At 43.6% G+C, this 12006-nt stretch overlaps 1 protein-coding gene across 2 annotated transcripts; it reads right to left on the reverse strand.

The window, feature by feature from the left end:
- Window positions 1–561: 561 nt before the first annotated feature.
- On the reverse strand, window positions 562–11083 carry RDH12 (retinol dehydrogenase 12). 2 transcript variants are annotated; one of them, XM_055304496.1, is made up of 7 exons: window positions 10875–11083; window positions 9307–9425; window positions 8657–8812; window positions 7919–8023; window positions 6444–6653; window positions 4505–4694; window positions 562–1327 (listed from the first exon to the last, which is right to left on the reverse strand). In XM_055304496.1, exons 1-7 carry the CDS (start codon window positions 10916–10918, stop codon window positions 1225–1227), a joined length of 927 nt encoding a protein of 308 aa, XP_055160471.1. In that variant the 5' UTR covers window positions 10919–11083; the 3' UTR covers window positions 562–1224. The 2 variants fall into 2 exon arrangements, with proteins under 2 accessions (XP_055160471.1, XP_055160470.1); XM_055304495.1 differs by having other exon boundaries at window positions 10851–11083.
- Between the last annotated feature and the right edge of the window lie 923 nt (window positions 11084–12006).

Consider the following 12006-nt stretch of genomic DNA (forward strand, 5'->3'; position numbering starts at 1 on the left):
TTTGTGAGACGACAAGGTAAACTTGAACTCCAAGAATTAACGTATAGTCAGAAATTATTAATGTTTTCAGGCATGACAACAGCATTGTGGTTATGTAAAAAAACAAAAGTTCTTATTTGGATATGGACATTATTTATGGGTGAATATACGATGTCTGGAATGTGCTTGAGAGTATCCTGTCCCACCCCCAGAAAAAATTGTCACAGGAAATAGACAAAACAAGATTGACAAACATTAACTGTGTTGAAGCTAGGTGATGGATAGATGAGGATTCATGATACTTCAAGTTATGCTTTTATCTATTTGAAAACCTATGTAGGGGCAGCCCCAGTGGCGCAGTGGTTTAGCGCTGCCTGCAGCCCAGGGTGTGATCCTGGAGATCTGGGATCCAGTCCCACATCGAGCTCCCTGCATGGAGCCTGCTTCTCCCTCTACCTGTTTCCCTGTGCTTCTCTCTTTCTGTGCATCTCATGAATACTACTCACTAAACTAGAAGGCTGACTTCCCCACTTTGTTCCATTTCTCCTTTGCTACCCTGACAAAATAAATAAGGCAATAAGATGAATGCACCATTTTTATTTTCTCTAAAAATTTAGGTAAAGGGAAGTTTGCAGGAAGAAACCATCAATGTGACTGAGAATGAGAAGGCCCAAATTTACTCAATATTATGTCAGTTAAATCTCAATAAAGCTAAAAAATTTTTTTTAACTTCTTAAAAAGAACTGAAAAAGGAAAATGGGAAGGTACAGCTTCATGCAGTGGCTCCAGGATGCTCAGAGAAAGAAACCAAAGCTGACCAAGGACAAGCCAAGATTTTCCTGAGTTGGTTCAGCCTCCAGAGTTCTGACTAGTATCCCAAAGAGGATGAGCCAGAATTTGGGTCTATAGACCCTGGACATATAGTATGTCATGTTGACACTCCTGTCACATCCACTGAGCATTCTGGCTCTGCCCAGTCCTCCTGCCCAGAGAGGGCAGCTGACTCTGCAATACTTAGAGAAGAATCCTCCGTAGGTGTGAACATCTTGTACCATGAACCAGCCTCACCAGAGTGTTGAGTGTGCAAAGGTTTCCAGAAGAATGGAGAGAATCAGAGCAGGGCAGGATTCTCAACAGTAGCCAGCCAGGAGGACAGTCCTTCTGAATTGGCCTTCTTGGTCTTCTTGGTCTCCTTTCAGTAAGGCATGGACTAGGCCTGATACAGGTGTGGCTCTTCCACCAACTCTAATCCCACTGGATTCCTAGAAGCTCACAGCTGACATTCCATAAGCGCTCAGCCGTTTTGTTATCTCGGGCCCTTGGAGACACCCAGGCCCTCTTGCAGTCACTGGAGGGCAGAGAAAGAACATGAACATCCAGAAGTGGCAGGTGGCAATCTGGAAAAGTTGATGGCCTCTTTCTCAGAATATATTTCTAAATGTCTAAGATATATTGGATGAGAAGGAGCTCATTGTCTTGGAATGCACTTTTAAAATACTTTAAAAACAGATTTGTGCTAGAGTAATGCAGAGGCTTCTTTGTGTATGTATTCTATCGCAAGAGCTTGCTGGGTCTAATAGCCACCGGCCTTTGAAGTAGTGGTGAGCAGAGGTGACACTCTGAGATAGCTGCACCAATTGCCATGTGACATGAAAATATTTAGTTTCATTGGTAACAAAGTCACAGGTATCACTACTACTCCTGCAGCTTATGGCCGACATTTGTCATCAAAGGACAAGCAATTAACTTCCCATCCAACTTCACAGACCCCTTGAATTCTATCCGTAGACCCACTTGTGCCCCATGAACCCAGCCTAAGTACAGTATTTTCTTCTGTTTTGGAGGGAGCAAAGGATGGGGGAGGGGTAGCTAGATGGATGAGGAGATGGGGGGAATACAGTGCTCACGGTGGTTTTCTTTAAATAGTATTTTTTAACTATAAAAGTTCTGTATAAAGCTTGCAAAATTCGGTGCTGATAAGGAAGAAAAGCCTATTTACTTTTTCTTACACTTGTTTGCTTTGTGTATGAATATAGACTATTTTCCTTTTACAGAAAACTGGGATCATATTGTATGTAGGATGGGGGGAAGATATATTTCTCTTGTTAAAAATGTATGTTTTAGGGCAGCCCCGGTGGCTTAGTGGTTTAGTGCCATCTTCAGCCCAAGGCATGATCCTGGAGACCCAAGATTGAGTCCCACATCAGGCTCCCTGCATGCAGCCTGCTTCTCCCTCTGCCTTTGTCTCTGCCTCTCTCAATCTGTGTCTCTCCTGAATAAATAAATAAAATCTTAAAAAAATAAAAAAAATAAAAATGTATATTTTAGGGACGCCTGGTCATGATCCCGGGGTCCTGGGATCAAGCCCTATACTGGGCTCCCTGCTCCGTGGAGAGTCTGCTTCTCTCTCTCCCTTCTGCTCCCCCAGCTTGTGCTCACACACACTCTCTCTCTCAAATAAATAAAATATTTTTAAAAAAAATAAATAAAATTTAAAGATAAAAATGTATATTTTGATTATATAAGTGACAGGAAATATGTGATCTTTAAAAAAAGTTTTTAATACAGAAATACTTGCAATAAAAGGTTAAAATTCTCCTTCACACTCCTTCTCAAACTCCCTGGAAGTAACTACTACTATGGTTTGCTGTGTATCCTTCCAGACTGTCTTCTATGTATTTACAACGAATACTTACATAGTTCTGTATTGCAGTTTTTTTCTCACAATATTATATCACTGACATTTCCCCCACTGATTGAATATTATTTGGAAATATTTTAGTGACTATATAATATTGTATTACATACTTATGGCAGTGATGTCAAATACCTAGACTTCAGGATAGCATTGTCTAATACAAATGTGATGTGAATCACAGATGTGAGCCACATGTATAATTTTAAATTTTCTAGTAAAATTTTTTGTAAAGGTTTTACTTATTTGACAGAGAGCAAGTGCACAAGTAGGCAGAGCAGCAGGCAGAGGGAGAGAGAGAAGCAGACTTCCCACTGAGTAGAGAGCCCTACCTAGGGCTCAATCCCAGGAACCCAGGAACATGACTTGAGTGAGCTAAAGGCAGATGCTTAACCAACTGAGCCACCCAGGTGCCCCTCTAATAAAATTTTTAAAGTATATTTTAAAGAGGAAAAATAAATGGATGAAATTAATTTTACCAGTATATTTTATTCAATTCAATATAGCCAAATAATTTCAGCATATAATCAGTATAACAAATTACTAGTGAAATATTTTAAATTTCTTTTTTCATACTATGTCTTCTAAATCTGATGCACATTTTATACTTACAGCACACCTCAATTTGAACTAGCCCTGTTTCAGGAGCTGAATAGCCACACAAAGGGCTAGTGGCAACCACACTGAACAGCAAGCTCTATAACCAGACTGCCTGGGTTTAAATTCCAGGTCTACCACTTACAAGCTATCTGACCTTAAGCAGTACTTAATTATTCTAGGCCTCAGTTTCCTTATCTGTAAAGTGTGGATAATATTATTATCTACCTCCTAGAGTTGTAATAATGATATGAATTATTACATGTAAAATATTTAGAAGAGTACCAAATACTTACAAGAGCTCAAGCAACATTATCTATTATTATTTATCCATTCATCCATTGTTGGGCACTGAGGTTATTGCCAATGCTTCACTTAATAAATGGTGCATCAGGGGTGCCTGGGTGGCTCACTTGGTTAAGCGACTCGACTCAGGTCATGATCCCAGGATCTTGTGATTGAGCCCCGGGGCGGCGGCATCTGGAACTCCCTCTCCCTCTGCCCCTCCCCCAGCTGGTTTGCACACTCTCTCTCTCACACACACATTCTCTCTCTCCCTCCCTCCCTCCCTCTCTTGGTCATGTAAATAAATAAAAATCTCTAATAAATAAGTAAATGGTGCATAATGAAAAGCCTTGAACAAATGGGACAGGATAGCAGATTGGGATAGATCAAGTCATGGAATGGAAAAGAGATTTAATCTTGGGCTTCTTTTTTTTCCCAAACTCGGATTGCGCAGTCTGCCACAAGATTCAACAGTGAAATGTCTTTGTCTTCAGTCCATCAGATGGTGCCAATCTTGGCAGCATTGGGAGAGAGTTCACTGGGAGAGAGGTGACCTTGCCCCAGTGCTTTGTGCTAAATGGTATTGAAGAATTCATTAAAGAAGTCAATGAAAAGCTTAAAGGAGGAGAAAAAGGGCCAGAGGGCCTGTTAATGTTCTTTCCAAAGCATAACCAAGAGGGCCAGTCCTTTCTAACAGCTCTTAGAAAGCTACAAAGCTGACCTGAAGATGTGGCACATAGGTATAAAACAAACATAAGAGCAACTGTTGCCCAGTTTCTGATGTGAGCTCCCTTGGAAAAGTAATAGCACTTGGTTTGTTGCCTCAATCTGTCTGGATTCCATTATCAGGCACAAGCTTGGCCACTAGGGTGGGGAGCAGAGCCCAGGGAGCCCTGTGCCCCACCATATACACAGGTGATGGAGAAAACTAGGACTGCCTCCACTTACCTGAAGTACTTGCCACTCAGGGGCTCCAGACCCTCAGCCAGGGCACAGTGCAGGCTGGTCTGCGCCCCCTCCCGTGCCGACTTGACAAAGGGGGAGAAGATCCTCCAGAGCAGGCACAGCAAGAAGGAGTGTCGCACTAGCTCAGAGCTGACGACGCCTGGGTGCACAGCATAGGTGGTGACCCCCGTGCCTAGGGCAAAGAAAGCACAGTTATTTGGGGGGTGGGGGTATATCCAAGCCCAAAGAAACAGCTTATCTGCTGCAGCAAAATGCACAAATGGGAAGGGGACTCAGAGAACGAAACCCCAGCTTCAGGAGGTGCCTCTCCCAGCCAGGTAGAATCTGATTGTAATTAATTGATCTCTCCCAGAAAGATCTATAGACTTCTCAGACTTCTGTGCTCCACAAGGAGTGCTTGATTGAAGGTCCTATTTCAATGTCACCTTTACTCTGTAGCTTACATATTAATAATAGAAACAACTGCAGGTAGTAGTAGTAGTAGTACTAGGAGGACAAGGAGGAGGAATATCAACTATTAACAGTGGTATCTTTGATATTTCTATAGAAGGAGCTTAGTGAAAAAAAAAGAAGGAGCTTAGGGGAAGCAACTAGTTATAAGTCAGAAGGCTACGACCTTGTTTTGAACTGTAATTGCTGGGCAAGTATATTTTATGGGGTATAGAATGAGGGGTGTTGGGGAGATAATGGAGGTTAACATGACCCCAAGGTGCTCCTACTATCTCTAGTACTTATTATATGCAAGGGCTTTGCTACATGCTCTACATGCATTATCTCATTTAATTCTCAAGAGGCTTGCTTATAAGGTGCCCATTTATGGGAGCAGAAACTGAGCTCTCATCACAGAGAGGCTCAGTAAATTGCCCAGTCATACCTAGCGGGCTGCAGGGCTAAAATCTGAACTCTGATGAAGCGTAAAGAGCATAGACTCTGGAACTAGACTGTCTGCATTTGAATCCTGGCTCATTTAGGAAACTTGCTTGGTCAAGTTTCTTAATATGTCTGTGATGAGATATAGCTATCTCTTCATTTGTAGAGTGGGGCAAACCTACCTCATAGAAATGTATTAAATGAGTTTAGACATGTACAGTATATGGCACATACAAAACTCTCAATTATTATTATCATATTATTTCTTCTAATAATTACCCTATTCTTCTACCTTCTGCATTCTGATGGTAAATACCATTGTTCCCATATTCCAACTTATTCCCAGTGGCAAATGGTCTGCAGATTTGCAGATATCAAAGCCAACAGCTGAGCAAAACCTTCAGGGGAGCAGAGAATCAAGAGATTAAGAGAAATCTCACCTCATTTTACAGCTGAGGGGATGAAATCAGGGGAAATTAAAAGGATGTATCCATATACATATGTGGCTCCTACGTGGTAGAGCTCAGACCCAGGGGCCGAAATCCAGCCTGAGCTTATTGACTGCAGGCAGTGGCAGCTTTATTGCTTAGCTCACCATATGAACCTCGGCAAATGGCACACACAGAAGGAAGAACCCTGGATTTAAAGCAGAGTTCCGACATTCCAGTCCTGATTCCTTCACTTGCCATATAACCTTGGGCTGGCCACTTCTTCGAACCTCAGTTTGGATACATAAGATAATAATAGTAAGTGCTCTGCCTGTTACAAGAATTTGTTGTGAAAAGTCAAGTGAGATAGTAGAGAGGAGATAAGATGTGACATACATGTAAGATAGATTTTATAGATTCCTAACCCCTGTTCAATTTCAAGCTTCCTGAGGGCAAAAATTATTTTTTAGTCTGTGTATAACCTCATTCTCTTTAGTGTATAAAGCTACCACTGAAAGGTGCATGTTTGACATCTTGACTCCAGAAGTTTCTATGAATCTCTAATCTAAACAGAAGACCTTGCTTTTGCAAGGTCTCAACCCTGGCCCTTTCTCCAGACTTACCTTGGAGCCTCTTGGCCAGCTCACGAGTAAAAAGCATATTGGCCAGCTTGCTGTGGCAATAAGCAAAACCTCGGCTGTAGCGCTTCTCACCCTGGAGGTCATGGAAATGAATTTTGCCAATGTGGTGAACCACCGATGACAGGTTTACCACCCGTGCAGGGGTGGACTCCTTCAGCCGCTCCAGGAGCAAGTGAGTGAGAAGAAAGTGGCCTGCAAGGAGAGCCAGGAAGGGAGATTGAAGAGTGGAGTGGTAGCCCAGGCTCAGGGGGTAGAAGCTGATGATAGGACTTCAGCATTAGCTCACTCTCTTCTGGGTATGAACAAAATTTTGATGCTATGAAAACTCAGTCCAAATGATCAGTCAGTCTGAGCTCGTGGATTCCTCAAGACAGGGGCCAGAGCTGGACTACAGGTAAGGCAATATGGACTTAATCTGTATTTATTTGTCCCTGTATCCTGTCCCAGTCAGGAGAAATGCTACCTGCTGGCTTCTGACCACCCTTTGGCCATGTTCACACAACTGAGGTGCCCAGGTACATTCATGTACAGAAGGAAGGATAGAATAGTCAGAAAAAATAAATTGCCTAGGACCAGAGAATATGTTTCATAATCTCCTCACTAGAGCCATTACTTTGAATTCTAAACCCCAGCCTTGTTCATTACCTCAGGTCCTCAAGGTCTGCCTCCTCCATCATCCAACCCTTGACCTGCTTGGCCCTCAGTTATAGATATGACCCCCTCCAGCCAAACAGTCTCCTGCATCCACCATGCCCTGCTTGGCAAGCCTTCTACCACCATGGCCCCATCTAAGAAGGCATTCTTTTTCCTGGTATCTCCAAGTTTTGGGGTTTCTTAATGGTACAGGGATCTCACTTTTTTGTGCTGGACAGTGGAAAGATAGTGAGCAAAAAACCAATGTCCAGTCTATTGGAATCCTGGGGTCTAGAAGGACCACTAGAGATTCTTGGCACTCATATAGGGTCATCTCCCTACAGAAAACAAGTTGGGGTTTGTCTTGCTTTTCAGTCACTCAAAAATGCTTACCAGAGCATCTGGGTGGCTCAGTCAGTTAAGTGGCCAACTCATAATTTCAGCTCGGGTCATGAGTTCAAGCCCCACATCAGGCTTCATGCTCAGGGGAGAGTCTGCTGGAGATTGTTTCTTTCCCTCTGACACTCCCCCAACTCCTGATCTCTCCCTCTCTCTAAAATGAATAAATGAGGGACACCTGGGTGGCTCAGCAGTTGAGTGTCTGCCTTTGGTTCAGGTCATGATCCCAAGGTCCAGGATTGAGTATCACATCAGGCTTCTTGCAGGGATCCTGATTCTCCCTCCGCCTATGTCTTTGCCTCTGTCTCTCCCTGTCTCTCATGAATAAATAAGTAAAATATTTTTTAAAAAACGAATAAATAAATAAAATCTTTAAAAAATTTAAAAAATAAAATGAATAAATGCATTTTAAAAAAAATGCTTACCTAGGTGGTTGACTCCCAGGTGGGTTTCAAAGCCATCAGCTGTCTTAGAATATGGACACATCATCACCCCTGCATTGTTGATCAGAATATGGAGCTGCTTTTCCTCTATAGAGCAAAACCAAGGAGACTCTGTAGTTAGCAAGAAGCCCACTAGCTGCCTATAGCAAGCCTGAGTATTTTCTCCTTGCCGTTGAACCTATCTCAGTGATATTTAATAACCGCTGTCATTGGGTTTCTAAATTTAGTTACTGATATCTTCATGGACACCACTCACTCATTCATTCATTCATTCAGCAAATGTATACTTAGTACTGACTCTGGGCCAGGCCCACTCAGCTATGCCCTGGACATATAGCCATAAAACAAGACAGACATAGTCCTTGTCCTTCATGAATTTCATAGTCCTTGGTAGAAGCCAGTCATTTTCCAAGATACAGAAGAATTTTGGCAGCAGCACAACTCCATCTAGTGCCTGGGACCACAGGAAGTTGATTCTCAGAATGAGCAGAGTGTGACATCAGAACCACACCTTAAAGCCAAGCAGCAAGCCCAGACAGCCCGACTTTCCCATTGCTGAGGAAAACCATGATAAGGATCCTTGCCCTGCTGGTTCAAGTGGCAGAACCTGTCCAGTGGGATCAATAGTGGCTCTGATGTAAGGGTCCCAGGTGGCACAGGGTGGAGCAGCCACTTCCACACCCAGCTTTCTGCTTTTCTGTCTATTGGCAGGGGAGTTACCTGCCAGAAAGCCCTCAGCAAAGGCTCGGATGGACTTGGTATCAGATAGGTCCAGTTTCCGCACCAGCACCTGGGAGTTCTTTGTATCAGCTCGGATTTCACTGGCTGCAGACTCCCCCTTCAGTACGTCTCGGCAGGCAATGTACACTCGGGCTCCTGGGGCCAAAACAAAGAGAAAGCCGTATGTTCAGACCCTAGGCTAAAAAAGTGGATGTAAGCTTGAGACTAGAGGACAAAATATTCTCCCAGCCATCTCTAAACCATGAGTGGCTATATTGCCACCTCAGGATTCTCATAAATAGAACTGCTCAGTCCCTTTGCTGTCAGCTTAACCCTAGGCTGGGAACCCTGGTTTTTACCCACTGGTATTTAATGTTACCTGGTATCCCATTTAGAATCATTGATTTGACCAATATTGTACATGAACATCATTATTTCCCTCCATATACTAGGGAAAGAGAAGGAAGGGTGGGAAGTTTGTTTAAAGGTACAGAGTAAGTTGGTGTCAGAGCTGGACTTGAATCCCAGGTTCTTTAAATTCCCAACCAAAACCTCCAAGCCTAGGAGGAAAGACAAGGAAATGTGGACAGAACCCCCAGTTTGAAAGGCAAGAGGCACTGTCCTATGAACACAGAAGGGGAAGGACTTGCCTCTGCGAGCCAGCTCTCTGGCTGTCTCCTTGCCAATGCCCGTGTTGGCGCCGGTGATCACCACTACCTTCCCAGGAAGCTGCACGTTTGATATACAAACCCCACCAGCAAAGAACTTCCTACAGGCAAGGGAAACAAAAGCACTCATGTATCATCCTTCCAAATTCCAGACTGAGATCAACATAAAACCCATCTGGCCTCAAAGGGAAATTTCTTTACGTTGTCCTCAGGAGACCCAAAGAAGCTAATCTTCAGGAGACACTGTTTTCCCACTGGGCATCCTGCTCATCAGCTCAGGTTGGGAGGTCATGTGCCCAGAAACTACAAATGATTCTTTTGATGAACTGAATAAGTGTTCTTGAGCCAGGGCCAATGGAGACCTTCCTCATTAGATAACATGGATGCCCAGCTCTCATTTCTAGAGGTTCCCAGAGGTCAGCTTCCTCCTCTAACCTGCATTCAGAACATATGGGTGATGAGCATTAGTGGAATCAGCATTCCTGAGCCCTAGGTCTTCAATAAGCATCAAGAGTGAATAATTGATTAATAGCACTATGAATACAGCTCTTGGGCTGCCTCTCCAATTTTAGAAAGCCAACATCTTCAAAGGCTTTCTGCTGTCCTACTAAAGAGTCCATTCTAGCCATCAGTGCAGAGAGAAACTTACCTTGTCCAGATGCCTGTGCAGAGAGCACCCTCTCATATAAAGTTGACTTGACAAGTTCCAAAAAAGAGGATGAGAACAGGGCAGAACTAACATTTCCTGAGCATCATCTGACTGCCAGACACTAGGCTAAGCGCTTCTTGTAAAGAACTTATTTTAATCCTCTCAACCACTCCAGTATTAGCCCCATTTTACTGTGGGGAAGACCGAGGGTCAAAGAAGTTCAATCCATTTGCTAATGGTGGCAAAATTGGAACTTAAACCCAGGTCTCTCTGCCATGACCTAGAGCAAAACTCTGTTCCTGATATGTCCATTTAACCTTCTTTATTATCAGCAATTTTCAAATTTTTCAATCAGAACACACATTTCTTTGACATCTCCAGGAATCCCACAGCAGAAGACCCATCCCAAATCATTAGTTGAGGGTAGCCTCAAAGGTAAGAGAGTTTGTTTCTGTTACAAAATGCCTGGAACTTAACAATAAGTCCCTGAGCAATGACCTCCCATGGTAACCCAGCAGGGCCACCTTGACCGGAGGCAATAAAGAAGGGACCTAGGGCCCTTCAGAGAAACCCAAGGGAATAGAGTGATAGAGCAAGCACTTCCACCTCAGCTGTCAAGCTACTTTATGGAGTCAGCTGTCCACTGGCACCAGAATTCAAACAAGCCCCTTCTCTCCCAGCCCCAGGTGCTTCCCTCTCGTTTTTTCACCAGGGTATTGCTAACGACCTCCTTCCTGTTTTTCTGCCCTGACCTTCCCTTCCTCAGCCTCAATCCCTTTCTCTTCTCTCAGCAGCTGAGAACTGCTACTTACAAGCTACGCATATCCCAATCCAGGGCTTTGCAAAATATTCCATGAGTTACTCAAACAGGACAAACCTGATGGATGGAGCTATCACGTACAGGAAAGAAAGGAAGGAGGTAAGCAGTCCCAAGATAGCCAGCATCTTTTCAACTTCTTTAGTTGCTGCTGCTTTAGCAAAAGCAACTTGAACTCCAAGTCTGGCTCAAGCTCCTGGTCTGACTCCAACTCCTGGCTTCTTTGTGCTACCCCTGCCTCCTCTTGCTCCTCTTGCTGCTGAGTGAGTGAGAGCTCAGCAACAGCCAGGCTGGAAGCTTAGCCCAGAATCCTATTTAAATCCGAGAGCTGTCAGAGCACAGCCTGCTGGGAGATGTAGTCCTGGGCAAGCGGACAGTGGAAAGAGCACTGGAATTCCCTTACTGGCAGAGAGAATTAGGATGAGGGGAAAATAGCAACTGCCTGCTAACTCTCCACTCTCAATTATTTCTCTTTTCTAGGGAATGTGTTCTCCTAACCACCCCCAGCGCTACTCCTGCAAGACAGGATATTTTTAACTTTAGTAGCTGACCCAATGACACTTGTAATAAAAGTGTGATTAAAACAGAAAGAGAAGGTAGAAACTCCCAGGAGAACGGTAAGAGAGGTCAGGAGGGTGGTTTCCCTTGGTGGGAAAGGGAAAGGGGTAGAGACTGGGAGGGGGCATGTTGGGAACTCCTGTGGGGATAAGCGTTCTGTTCTTCGAGGTGGGTACTGGTTACAGACGAATGCTCAGTTTGTGAAAAATTCATTGAGTCATACACTTGGTTTGTGCACTTTTCTGTGTTTTCTGTTATACTTCGGGGAAGCTAAAACATGTGTACATGCCAGGGTAAGAGTTTCAGTGCATGGGCTCTAGAGTGGAGTTCCTGGTTCAGATCCCAGCCGATCTATTTGCAAGCTCCAGAGCCCTGTGTAGTTACTCAGTTTCCTCCCTGTGCAATGGGTATGGTAAAAATATATACCTACCTGTTTTAAGTATTAAATTAATACTTAAGTAGGCAGAAATTAAATTAATTAAATAGCTAGAAAATTTGAGAAGAAACTAGCATATAGGAAACTAGCATATGTGAAAGAGTTGGCTGTTTTGATTAATTTTTTAAAAATATTTTATTTATTTATTTATGAGAGACACAAAGAGAGAAAGAGAGAGAGGCAGAAACACAGGGAGAGGGAGAAGCAGGCTCCATGCAGGCA

This window comes from Nyctereutes procyonoides, unplaced genomic scaffold, assembly GCF_905146905.1.
Source record: "Nyctereutes procyonoides isolate TBG_1078 unplaced genomic scaffold, NYPRO_anot_genome, whole genome shotgun sequence".
Classification (NCBI taxonomy): Eukaryota; Metazoa; Chordata; class Mammalia; order Carnivora; family Canidae; genus Nyctereutes; species Nyctereutes procyonoides.

Excerpts from the sequence above, each read along its gene's own strand:
- RDH12 (XM_055304495.1), bottom strand. The coding sequence starts at position 10,918 with ATGCTGGCTATCTTGGGACTGCTTACCTCCTTCCTTTCTTTCCTGTAC. Across the intron at positions 8,024-8,656 it reads TGCTGAGGGCTTTCTGGCAG|AGGAAAAGCAGCTCCATATT; the intron begins GTAACTCCCCTG and ends TTTGCTCTATAG. Across the intron at positions 6,654-7,918 it reads CCTGGGAGTCAACCACCTAG|GCCACTTTCTTCTCACTCAC; the intron begins GTAAGCATTTTT and ends CTCTCCTTGCAG.